This window comes from Aegilops tauschii, chromosome 5 (assembly GCF_002575655.3).
Source record: "Aegilops tauschii subsp. strangulata cultivar AL8/78 chromosome 5, Aet v6.0, whole genome shotgun sequence".
Lineage (NCBI taxonomy): Eukaryota > Viridiplantae > Streptophyta > Magnoliopsida > Poales > Poaceae > Aegilops > Aegilops tauschii.
In genome coordinates this window covers 380,293,170-380,304,952 of record NC_053039.3, presented here as the reverse complement: position 1 = coordinate 380,304,952, position 11,783 = coordinate 380,293,170, and the positions used below count along the sequence as shown (strand labels likewise).

The window sequence follows — 11,783 nt, the reverse complement described above, 5'->3', positions numbered from 1 at the left end:
TAGTGCCATAACTTTTTATATTGGTCGTATTTTTGGCCAATTTGACACCCGTGTTCATACGGAACCCGACTCCTATCATTTTGGGCGACGACACGTTTTACTAGAACAACTCTATCAGAGTCGTCATATCGGCCTGCTTGGCATAACAACTTTCCGTGTGGAACCCGGCTATACCATCTTGGGCGATGACGCGCTTTGGTGAGTCACACACACGCACACGCGTGTCCGCCATGCCAGAAGTTGCCTTCCTCAACGGACGGTGGTAACTTGACTTGTCTTTGAGGGTGATGTTTCCCACTGAAAAGTGGTTTTCTGTTTATGGTTTCTCCCCAGCTTAAAACTTCCAGCAATGGCACTCGTCGCCAAAAGAAGAACTTCCAGCAAAGACACGGTTCCTAGGTAGGCACCAAATGGCCTCCAAAATCCCCAAATTGGCTGGAGTGGGCAACAGGCCTCTGTGAGTTGTGAAAGTGCTGGTGGTGCATATTCAGTTCAGTTCTGAAAGTTCATCTCCAGCCGAGAGATGCGTCCATCTGGACCCACCCAAGACCCATGCAAAAATCTCGCTGAAGCAAATCCAAATCCCTCCCAAAGTTGTACTCTCACTGTAAAGAAATAAAACAGAGATGTAAACGCTCTTATATTTCTTTACAGAGGAGGTACTAAATCAGAGAGAATTATTTCGAGACGAGGGAGTAGCATACATGATGTGAAAGAGTATGTACTCCCTCCGTTTGTAAATATAAGTCTTTGTAGAGATTTCACTATGAACCACATACGGATGTATCTAGATGCATTTTAGAGTATAAATTCACTCATTTTGCTCCTTATGTGGTCCATAGTGAAATTTTTCCAAAGACTTATATTTAGAAACGGAGGGAGTAGTATAAACCACTCCTCTTTCATCTCACACAACATCAAAAACCGGGCAAGAGACGTACATACTCTCCACATGTCACAATCTGCAATCATATTCATACAACAGGAATGCCCGGTCCTGGTGAGATAGTAACAGCTGCATTGTCCGTTAGCACGAAGGTATCAGCAACACTGGAAGCAGCAGAATAAGCGACGCGAAGTGAGCGATGTTTGGATGAAGAAACATCAGTTACAAGGTACAAATAGCGGTTACATTCGACGGCCTGAACAGGCGCGCTCCTTCAAACCCGTTCAGGAGGCACCGCCACAATGCGGTTTCCGAAAATCGCAATTAACATGCATAGAGAGAGTATTTGACTAAAGAGAGAGCTAACAAGTTCAATGGCGGAAAAGAAAAAGGAAAGAAGAAAAACTTGGGGAGGAGGCTCCAGAAAAGAGCATACAATCTACAACAAATGAGAGTACCTTCCCAGGCCAAGAGGGGGAGCTCTACATCTTCCTTCTCTTTCTGTGGCGCCTCAGCTCAAATGCGCTGCTGTTCCGGAGGATCCATAATGCACCACCAAAGAGAGGCTAGAAGAACTCAAACTCTAGGTAGTTGTCCGAGCCCTTCTGGTTGGAGGCCGGCGCGACCTTCCCGTTTGCCGCCGGGGCCTGCTTCGGGCGGCAGTCAAGCTCCACGGGCTTGGGTATGTCTGGAGGGCTCGCGCATCTTATCAGGGCCCAGTTCACGCCCTCAAAGAAGGGGTGCTGCTTTATCTCCGTGGCTCCGCGCTTGTGGCCCAGCCGGTGCTGCGGGTCCTTGACCAGTAGTCCCCTTATCATGTCCCTTGCCGAGAAGCTCACTAGAGGGGACTCTGGGAACCGCAGGGGCTGACCGACGACGTTGAAAAGCGTCGCCCGGTTGCCTGAACCCTTGAAAGGGGTCTTGCCGAACAGTAGCTCGTACAAGAATATGCCGAAGGTCCACCAATCCACAGCACTGCCGTGGCCTTCCCCTTTCACTATTTCTGGGGCCAGGTACTCGTGAGTGCCGACAAAGGACATGGACCGAGCATCAGTTGGCTCGGCGATCATCTCAGGGAATAGGTTGACCTGGTTCACGATGTCCGGCTTTGGCTTCTCCTTCTTGGACTTTGACTTGGACTTGGATTTCGAGAAGAATCGAGGACCAAAGCATGTTGTTGGAACAACACAGGATGGCTGAATGCAAGCAGGCTGGACGCAGTACGCTGCATTATTCCTCTGCAGCGCGTCTAAGCCAGGATTTGCACCCCTGATCACGGTTGGGCTCACTGAACAACGAAGAGAGAGGTCAAAATCAGTCAGCATGATGTGCCCATCCTCCCGAACTAGGACATTTTCTGGCTTGAGATCACGGTATATAATCCCAAGCATATGCAGGTACTCCAATGCAAGGAGCACCTCTGCTACATAGAACCTGAAACATCAAGAGAGAAAGAAAAAAGAATAAGTTAAATCCTTTGTCAGCATTCAGCACAGTTTTCATAGGCAAATGAAAATCCAACAATGATCCACTTAGCAACGTGCAATTGACACTATCAACATGGGACACATTAGTTTCTACGACATACTGCACCTTTCTGATTCTATTGTGCACAATAAACATGCTATATATTACGATGTAAAAAAGACTAAGTATGTCATATGCAACCTGACTATGGCAACATGAAGCTATCAGGCCCAAAAATAATGAAATGATGTTGAAGCAGACGAGACACATGATAAAATACCTAACAAAGAATGTTATAAACAGATCATTCATGTGAAATACGGGGTAATTAGCAAGAGAGAGTGCATACTTTGCTGCTTGCTCTGAAAAATGTTTTCCAGGCTGCCTTTGTCGAAGGGTGTGCAAGTCCCCGCCAGGGCAGAACTCCATAACCAGACACGAAAACTTGTCCGTCTCAAAATGAGTATATAGGGTTGGCAGAAATGGATGATCCAGGGACTGCAGTATCTCCCGCTCGGTCTGCGCCCGGAGCAGCTTCTTCCGACTAGCCAGAGATGTTTTATCCATCACCTTCATTGCAAAGTGACTCTTTGTACCACTCAATTCAGAGAGATACACACTTCCGATATCACCAGAACCCAGTTTCTTAAGCAGCCTAAATTGGTTCAGGCCAAGAACGCCCTCCCTGGATTTGACAACTTGGATGGCCTCCCACCTCGAATCATTCCCTTTGTGCGGCTTTGTGGTGGCACTGCTCATACTGCTGCAGGAGCTCTCATCACTCAAATCACTGCTTGCACTAACACGGCACATGCTGCTCTTGCCACTCTCGGTGAAATCTCGACCACTGGTCTTAGCACTACCACTGGTCTTACCCAGACTATTAGTCCCATCACTCACTTTAGCTGAAATAAAGCTATCACTGATACTACTCTTTTGCGAAGACTTCTTTTCTTGATTCTCGTTGGAATCGGAGTTCTTGGTCTCCTTTGACTCATCAGACTCTGCCTCTGGGGCTAGAGGCACATCCAGGACCCCAGAGTCTGGTGAGAGATCTGGAGCATCCTTGTCCAGCACAGGAGCTGGAGATTCTTGCTGCTGGTCCGGCTCCCCTGAAACCTCCTCAGCAGCAGATCGCTGCCTGTCATCTTCCCCCATTTCCTTTGGCTTTGCCGCTTGCTCCGGCATACTTTGGGAGGCAGGCTTGGAAGACATGAACTGGGCAAACGGTTGACCAGAATCACAACAAACCCCCGGTCAGTGCTCACTGCTCAGTATAAGGCTGACTGAGCAATTCCCAACCTCCTAACCTGCAAATCAATTGCCCAGACAGCGTATCAGCACACCAATAAAATAACCAGGGTTTGTTTGCATCAATTCACCGAAGCAGACAAGGGATCAGAAATATTCCAGGAAATCCAAACCACCAGGTAAATATCGGCAGAAACAACAACCTAAACCGGACAAGCCGGGCAGAAAAGAAAGAAATCCCTACACACCAAGAGAAGGGGGGGGGGGGGGGGGGGGGGGGGGGGGGGGGGGGATCATTTTGAGAACCCCCATGAGACCAAGAAGTCACCTGCAGGCTCACACACAAGCTGCTACAACTAAGCGCTGGGCAGATCCATCCACCCGGCCGCCCCTACTACTCCGTCCGCCGCATCCAAAAGGGGACGCCAGAGAAGGGAGGGGAAGAGAGGAGAGAGGGCCTGGCTAGAAAGGAGAAATCACAAGCCCCCCGCCCCACCCCCAACCCCGAGCCAGCAGCAGCTCCCACAAAAATAGGGCGGAGTGGGCCAGAACCGCGGGGATTAATAACAAAAGGGAATCTTTAAGATATCCCCAAAGCGGCGAGGGGAAGGGGAAAGGGGGAGGAAGGAAGGAGGGAGCATTGCAACCTGGCACAGCTGCGAGCTCGTCACAAGGCGCACACACACATCCCTCTGCCCCCCACCTTTCCCCTCACCCCAAAGGGAGAAGCCGGCATGATGGAGCGCGCCATGGATCATATGAGTCACAGCGCGGCAAGCACACATGCGGTGTCGCGCATACGTAGAGACAGACTAGCATGACATCCACATCAGGGCATGGGGGGCACTAACTCCAGCGCCCCCATTGAATGCAAGCGAGCTAGCGAGCAACGGAAAGAAGAGATAAAAAATGGTTTTTTAATGAATAAAAGGGGGCGGGATTGGATCTGGAGAGTGATGGGCGGCGGCGGTAAAGCCGCAGAAGGAACAGATCAAGAACGAGCACCCGCATCCCCCACCCCCACCTGAGGAAAATGACGCCGCCCCTAAATCCCTAGGCGGCCGTCCAATGAAGAAACCAAGCAGCCGGGCGGGGGAGGCGGCATACCTTACCTTAGGAGGAGCGCGTGGCGGCGGGTCGAGGGAGCGGAGACGCGGCGGCGGCGGCTGCGGCGGGATATTCGTCCTCTCCGCGCGGAAGGCGGGCCATGTGCGGGCGGGCGGGCAATGGCGGAGGGAAGGAACTGGAGGGAGGTGGGGGCGGGCGGAGTGGCGAGAGTACTAATTGGTGTGGGGATTCATCCGGGCAAGGGGAGGGACGGGAGAGCTGCTGGCGCTGGGTCAGTCAGTGGCCCAGCCTGCAAAGAGACAAGCGCTTGTGGGGGAGGGACGGGTCAAAGATGATGGTGGTGGTGGTGAAAAGCTGGGCTTTTGGGGCGCATAAACTAGTAGATTACTCGAGCGCGGTTGATGATGGTGATGATTAATTAACCCTCTCTGGGTCTGGGTTAGGGTGGGTAGCCCCAGCCGAGGGGGGGGGTACGGCGTGCAGGGCGTGGTCTCCCTCTCGTTCTTTTTCCCACGGACCGAGACTCCCGTGCCCAATGTCCACTTTCCTTCCTTCTCCCCCTGCTGTGGGCTATGGATGGTGTGCTTCCTGCTGCGGAGATCTGGGTGGTGGGGGAGGCCCATCCTGGCCGTTCCTTCTTGTGATCTAGGGTTTCATGGGGGAAATGTGTGCACATGTTGCACAGGAGTTTGTTTGGGGATAGGCATTGATCTAAAAGTTTCTACTTGTGGAGTCAAGCGCATTTGACCAATGCGATGCGGTCTATCCATTCCCGGAGAGGATTTAGGGCACGTAAGTGCGGGGCAGCAGATTTTGTGCCGTTGATCTGCACCAAGATTCATATTTGGGGATGTATGGACAGATTTCTATTTTCACTTTTATCCGTAATGCGTATGCCGATTTACCTCTTCGTGTGGGGTCGTGTATCTGCTCCGTGGGGTGCCTTAACAGTGAAAGCGGGAAATAACAAACACTTAGGGCGTGTTTGGTTGCTCGCATGAGGCCCAACCAGGCCCGCGCGGGAAGGGAACGGGCTGTTTGGTTGCCTCGTTTTCCTGTTGGGCCTGCATAGCACGAAATTTAAAGCATCTCTGGGCCTGGCTCACAGGAATCGGCAGTTTCTCGCGAGCCAGGCCGAGGCGAGCGCAAGCCGGTGGGCCCTTGCACGAGTGGAGACCGGAGGGATGCGAGGTGATTACTTGAGTTCTTCTTCAACCTCCAGTAAGCTCCTATCTAATCTCCTCCCTCTGATCTACACAACGGTGCTTCGGTTCGAGGTAAGCTCTACACGAAAAAGATGCACCTCAATGCTACGGTTGCATTCAGGCGATCAGTTCGTAATTTCATCGACCGTAAGTTCTTAATCCCGTCTTCCCGTTTGGAGCTATTCTGGATGAATTTTGTCAGATTCGTCGCGCACGATCGATCATTTGAAATTTCCTTTGACCAGCAGCCTAATCTCGCAGTTTCTCACAACATTCGTGTTGTAAGTTTTTGGTTTCGACGATCGTAGCTTCATCTCTCTTTGAGCAGCAGTCTACTGCACTGACGCCGCCATGTCGAGCTCCTCTGTCCTCCGCAGTTCGCCGCGCCGCCGACGGGGTCGATCATCTTGGATTCCTCTCTCTCGCCCTACTACACTCGAGTCATTTTTGGTGTCGATCATCTCGGCCTCCTCTCTCTCGTCCACTGCGCTGACGATACCATGGCGCGGGCACTGCATTCTCCTCCTCTGTCGACTGTCTTTGCGCGAGCACCGTAACTAGTTCGCCGATGGTGTCGCTCGCCGTGCCGCCGACGGGGTCGCTCGTCCCGGACTCCATGCTTGTCATGTCGGACACGGCGCCACGACCACTGTCCACCGTAGTCGCCATTGTCCGGCGCACACTGCACTTCTTCTGCCATTCCCTCTGCTAGCTCTTAACCCTGTCTGCTAAGTGAAGTGCTAGCTCTTAATCATACCTCATGCGTGCAACCAAACACCGAGTTTATGTGTCGCTTGGGCCAATGCAGGCAACCAAACAAAGTGCACTTGCGTATTACCTAATGCAGGGACCCTAGATGCAGGCAACCAAACAACTTGCAGATGACGCATTTGCGGCTGTTTTTACTCAACCAGGCTGGATTGAGAAGTGTATGCAATGCAACTACTATTCAAAACTTGAACCAAACACGCCCTTATAGATAAGGAAAAATGATTCACCGGGCCCTAGTTATGGTACTCTTGCTGCTTCCTCTTTGTTCTTCTCTCGTGTGCATCAAAATAGAATATCCACCTTCAAACATCATTTGAGTATGCAAAAGAAAAGAGATCATCTTGTGCCTTCAGAGATTGAAGCCATCAAGATAAGAAGCACGGTAGCAGTATATTTGGTGCAAACAGGTACAGATTCAACTGCAAACTTGATTTTCTTGTTTAGTCCTTGCAGCGATCTTGTTTGTTCAAGAACAAGCTTTTAATGTGTGATATAGCTTGTCATTCTGATATTTGATATTTGTCTTTATTGCGTCAGTGTTCACGTTGGTCATTATTGTATGAGCTAGAATCTTATGATGCTTCTGTAAACAGTGGGAGCACATGTATGTGTATAAAATCTATTTTCACAAGTTTTAGAGAAAATACATACGCCCAACTTTATAATTAAAGCCAACAGCCAGAGTCGACGAGACCACACAAAAGTTTTCACCAACATAAGGGACACACTACGAAAAGAGTAAACGGTGGCACGCAGGCCAGATAACAGTGGAATCTATTTTCACAAGTTACAAACGCTGAAGCTGGATTGTATGAACTTTAAAATCCATGTGTTCTTCCTGTGAAACTTGAACATTGCGTAAATTTAATTGAGTCGTAGATCATTATGGTATATCATTGTCAGTAAAAATAGTTGTGTGGAGTGACTAAGAATAATTTTATATTTGAGGGTCAAAACTTTTGAAATGACAATCTTTGCAAGTCGTTACTAAAACTAACCCTAAAACCCTAAACCCCTAAACCCTAATAATCTACAAGGTACAAATAGTAATGGCATCGCAACTGATCGCATATTATAAAACAAAACTTAAACGTAAAACACTAACCCTAAACCCTAATAGTAAACAGTAAACCTAATAATCTACAATGTATAATTATTATTGTCATTGAAACTGTTATGAAATTTAAAAAAACCTAAAGCTTACGTTGTAAATCATAATGTAAGATCGCTAAATACAGTACATGATACCCTGAATCCTTAGGTGTAATCCCTAAAGTAAGATCGCTACATTGACTACATGAGTAATGTATACTATAAGCACTAAACCCTAAATCCTAAACCATAAACCCTAAGCTAAGTATATTGAAAATATAAAAAGTAGAAAAAAGCAAGTAAATAAAGAACATGTGTTAAAAACAATTATGAAGTGAATATTCTTAAGAAAAGAAGATTGTATGATATTATTTTCCTTAAAGGCTATATTTCAGAGAAGGATGTGTAGGCTTCAAATTAAAATGCAAGAAGTGTCAAAATTGGTACCCAAACAAAAGTTATGTATGCATAAGTCGTGGTCCAGCAGTAGGTAAAAGACTGTTACGAGTGTCTAGGTTTGAATTTGTATGAAATCTGCGTACATTTAAACAACATTCCAGGTAACTAAAATTTTGTAAAGATGATCAAATAAACAGAGGCTTGTTGCCAGTCTACATTTTGTTCATTCAATAAGTGAACTTATAATGAACTAACAACTAACAATTAACCCAAAAATCAAACATTTTGTTGACACTTATCATTCTTTCTTTGTAGGCATATTGCAAAAAGAGAGAGAGAAACAGTTGTTCTTCAGAATCGTGTCCACGGGGCACAAGCCTTTACCGTCATTGCAAACAGGGCACTACAAAAATAGAAACGGGTAATTTAGAGAGAAATAAGTGAAGGAAATATGCCCTAGAGGCAATAATAAAGTTATTATTTATTTCCTTATATCATGATAAATGTTTATTATTCATGCTAGAATTGTATTAACCGGAAACATAATACTTGTGTGAATACATAGACAAACAGAGTGTCACTAGTATGCCTCTACTTGACTAGCTCGTTGATCAAAGATGGTTATGTTTCCTAGCCATTGACATGAGTTGTCATTTGATTAACGGGATCACATCATTAGGAGAATGATGTGATTGACTTGACCCATTCCGTTAGCTTAGCACACGATCATTTAGTATTCTGCTATTGCTTTCTTCATGACTTATACATGTTCCTATGACTATGAGATTATGCAACTCCCGTTTACCGGAGGAACACTTTGTGTGCTACCAAACGTCACAACGTAACTGGGTGATTATAAAGGTGCTCTACAGGTGTCTCCGAAGGTACTTGTTGGGTTGGCGTATTTCGAGATTAGGATTTGTCACTCCGATTGTCGGAGAGGTATCTCTGGGCCCACTCGGTAATGCACATCATAAGCCTTGCAAGCATTGCAACTAATGAGTTAGTTGCGGGATGATGTATTACGGAACGAGCAAAGAGACTTGCCGGTAACGAGATTGAACTAGGTATTGAGATACCGACGATCGAATCTCGGGCAAGTAACATACCGATGACAAAGGGAACAACGTATGTTGTTATGCGGTTTGACCGATAAAGATCTTCGTAGAATATGTGGGAGTCAATATGAGCATGCAGGTTCCGCTATTGGTTATTGACCGGAAACGTGTTTCGGTCATGTCTACATAGTTCTCGAACCCGTAGAGTCCGCACGCTTAAAGTTTCGATGACAGTTATATTATGAGTTTATATGTTTTGATGTACCGAAGATTGTTCGGAGTCCCAGATGTGATCACGGACTAGACGAGGAGTCTCGAAATGGTCGAGACATGAAGATTGATATATTGGACGACTATATTCGGACACCGGAATGGTTCAGGGGGTTATCGGATATATACCGGAGTACCGGGGGTTACCGAACCCCCCCGGGGGGGATTAATGGGCCTACATGGGCCTTAGTGGAGAAGAGGAGGGGCGGCCAGGGCAGGCCGCGCGCCCCCTCCCCCTCTAGTCCGAATTGGACAAGGAGGGGGGCGGCGCCCCCCTTTCCTTCTTCTCCTCCTCCTCTTTTCCTCCTTCTCCTAATCCAACAAGGAAGGGAGGGAGTCCTACTCCCGGTGGGAGTAGGACTCCTCCTTGTGCGCCCCTCTCCTGGCCGGGCTCCTTTATATACGGGGGCAGGGGGCACCCCAAAGAAACAACAATTGATCATTGATCTTTTAGCCGTGTGCGGTGCCCCCCTCCACCATAGTCCACCTCGATAATACTGTAGCGGTGCTTAGGCGAAGCCCTGCGTCGGTAGAACATCATCATCGTCACCACGCCGTCGTGCTGACGAAACTCTCCCTCAACACTCGGCTGGATCGGAGTTCGAGGGACGTCATCGGGCTGAACGTGTGCTGAACTCGGAGGTGTCGTGCGTTCGGTACTTGATCGGTCGGATCGTGAAGACATACGACTACATCAACCGTGTTGTGCTAACGCTTCCGCTTTCGGTCTACGAGGGTACGTGGACAACACTCTCTCCTCTCGTTGCTATGCATCACCATGATCTTGCGTGTGCGTAGGAATTTTTTTGAAATTACTACGTTCCCCAACAGTGGCATCCGAGCCAGGTTTTATGCGTAGATGTGATATGCACGAGTAGAACACAAGTGAGTTGTGGGCGATACAAGTCATACTGCTTAGCAGCATGTGATACTTTGGTTCGGCGGTATTGTTGGATGAAGCGGCCCGGACCGACATTACGCGTACGCTTATGCGAGACTGATTCTACCGACGTGCTTTGCACATAGGTGGCTGGCGGGTGTCAGTTTCTCCAACTTTAGTTGAACCGAGTGTGGCTACGTCCGGTCCTTGAGAAGGTTAAAACAACACTAACTTGACGAACTATCGTTGTGGTTTTGATGCGTAGGTAAGAACGGTTCTTGCTCAGCCCGTAGCAGCCACGTAAAACTTGCAACAACAAAGTAGAGGACGTCTAACTTATTTTTGCAGGGCATGTTGTGATCTGATATGGTCAAGACATGATGCTATATTTTATTGTATGAGATGATCATGTTTTGTAACCGAGTTATCGGCAACTGGCAGGAGCCATATGGTTGTCGCTTTATTGTATGCAATGCAATCGCCCTGTAATGGTTTACTTTATCACTAAGCGGTAGCGATAGTCGTAGAAGCATAAGTTGGCGAGACGACAACGATGCTACGATGGAGATCAAGGTGTCGCACCAGTGAAGATGGTGATCATGACGGTGCTTCGGAGATGGAGATCACAAGCACAAGATGATGATGGCCATATCATATCACTTATATTGATTGCATGTGATGTTTATCTTTTATGCATCTTATCTTGCTTTGATTGACGGTAGCATTATAAGATTATCTCTCACTAAATTATAAAGGTATAAGTGTTCTCCCTAAGTATGCACCATTGCGAAAGTTCTTCGTGCTGAGACACCACGCGATGATCGGGTGTGATAGGCTCTACGTTCAAATACAACGGGTGCAAAACAGTTGCACACGCGGAATACTCAGGTTAAACTTGACGAGCCTGGCATATAACAGATATGGCCTCGGAACACTGAGACCGAAAGGTCGAGCGTGAATCATATAGTAGATATGATCAACATAGTGATGTTCACCAATGAAACTACTCCATCTCACGTGATGATCGGACATGGTTTAGTTGATTTGGATCACGTGATCACTTAGAGAATTAGAGGGATGTCTATCTAAGTGGGAGTTCTTAAGTAATATGATTAACTGAACTTAAATTTATCATGAACTTAGTCCTGGTAGTATTAGCATATCTATGTTGTAGATCAATAGCTCGCGTTTAGCTCCCTTGTCTTATTTTGATATGTTCCTAGAGAAAACTAAGTTGAAAAATGTTAGTAGCAATGATGCGGATTGGATCCGTGATCTGAGGATTATCCTCATTGCTGCACAGAAGAATTATGTCCTTGATGCACCGCTAGGTGACAGACCTATTGCAGGAGCAGATGCAGACGTTATGAACGTTTGGCTAGCTCAATATGATGACTACTTGATAGTTTAGTGCACCATGCTTAACGGCTTAGAAT

At 47.4% G+C, this 11,783-nt stretch overlaps 1 protein-coding gene across 3 annotated transcripts; it reads right to left on the bottom strand.

Moving 5' to 3' along the window:
• Positions 1–1,065: 1,065 nt before the first annotated feature.
• Positions 1,066–5,072, bottom strand: LOC109768826 (serine/threonine-protein kinase D6PK). Of its 3 annotated transcripts, none has more exons than XM_020327553.4 (3): positions 4,717–5,072; positions 2,703–3,663; positions 1,066–2,320 (listed from the first exon to the last, which is right to left on the bottom strand). In XM_020327553.4, the coding sequence occupies exons 2-3, from the start codon at positions 3,566–3,568 to the stop codon at positions 1,453–1,455; spliced, it is 1,734 nt and encodes a 577-aa protein (XP_020183142.1). In that variant the 5' UTR covers positions 3,569–3,663; positions 4,717–5,072; the 3' UTR covers positions 1,066–1,452. The 3 variants fall into 3 exon arrangements, with proteins under 3 accessions (XP_020183142.1, XP_020183143.1, XP_020183141.1); XM_020327554.4 differs by having other exon boundaries at positions 4,712–4,981; XM_020327552.4 differs by lacking the exon at positions 4,717–5,072 and adding an exon at positions 3,933–4,476.
• Between the last annotated feature and the right edge of the window lie 6,711 nt (positions 5,073–11,783).

What these genes read in the sequence shown, in the direction of transcription:
- LOC109768826 (XM_020327553.4), bottom strand. Translation starts at nt 3,568, where the DNA reads ATGTCTTCCAAGCCTGCCTCCCAAAGTATGCCGGAGCAAGCGGCAAAG. An exon ending in TTTTCAGAGCAAGCAGCAAA is followed by an intron (nt 2,321 to 2,702) that starts GTATGCACTCTC and finishes TTGATGTTTCAG; the next exon opens with GTTCTATGTAGCAGAGGTGC.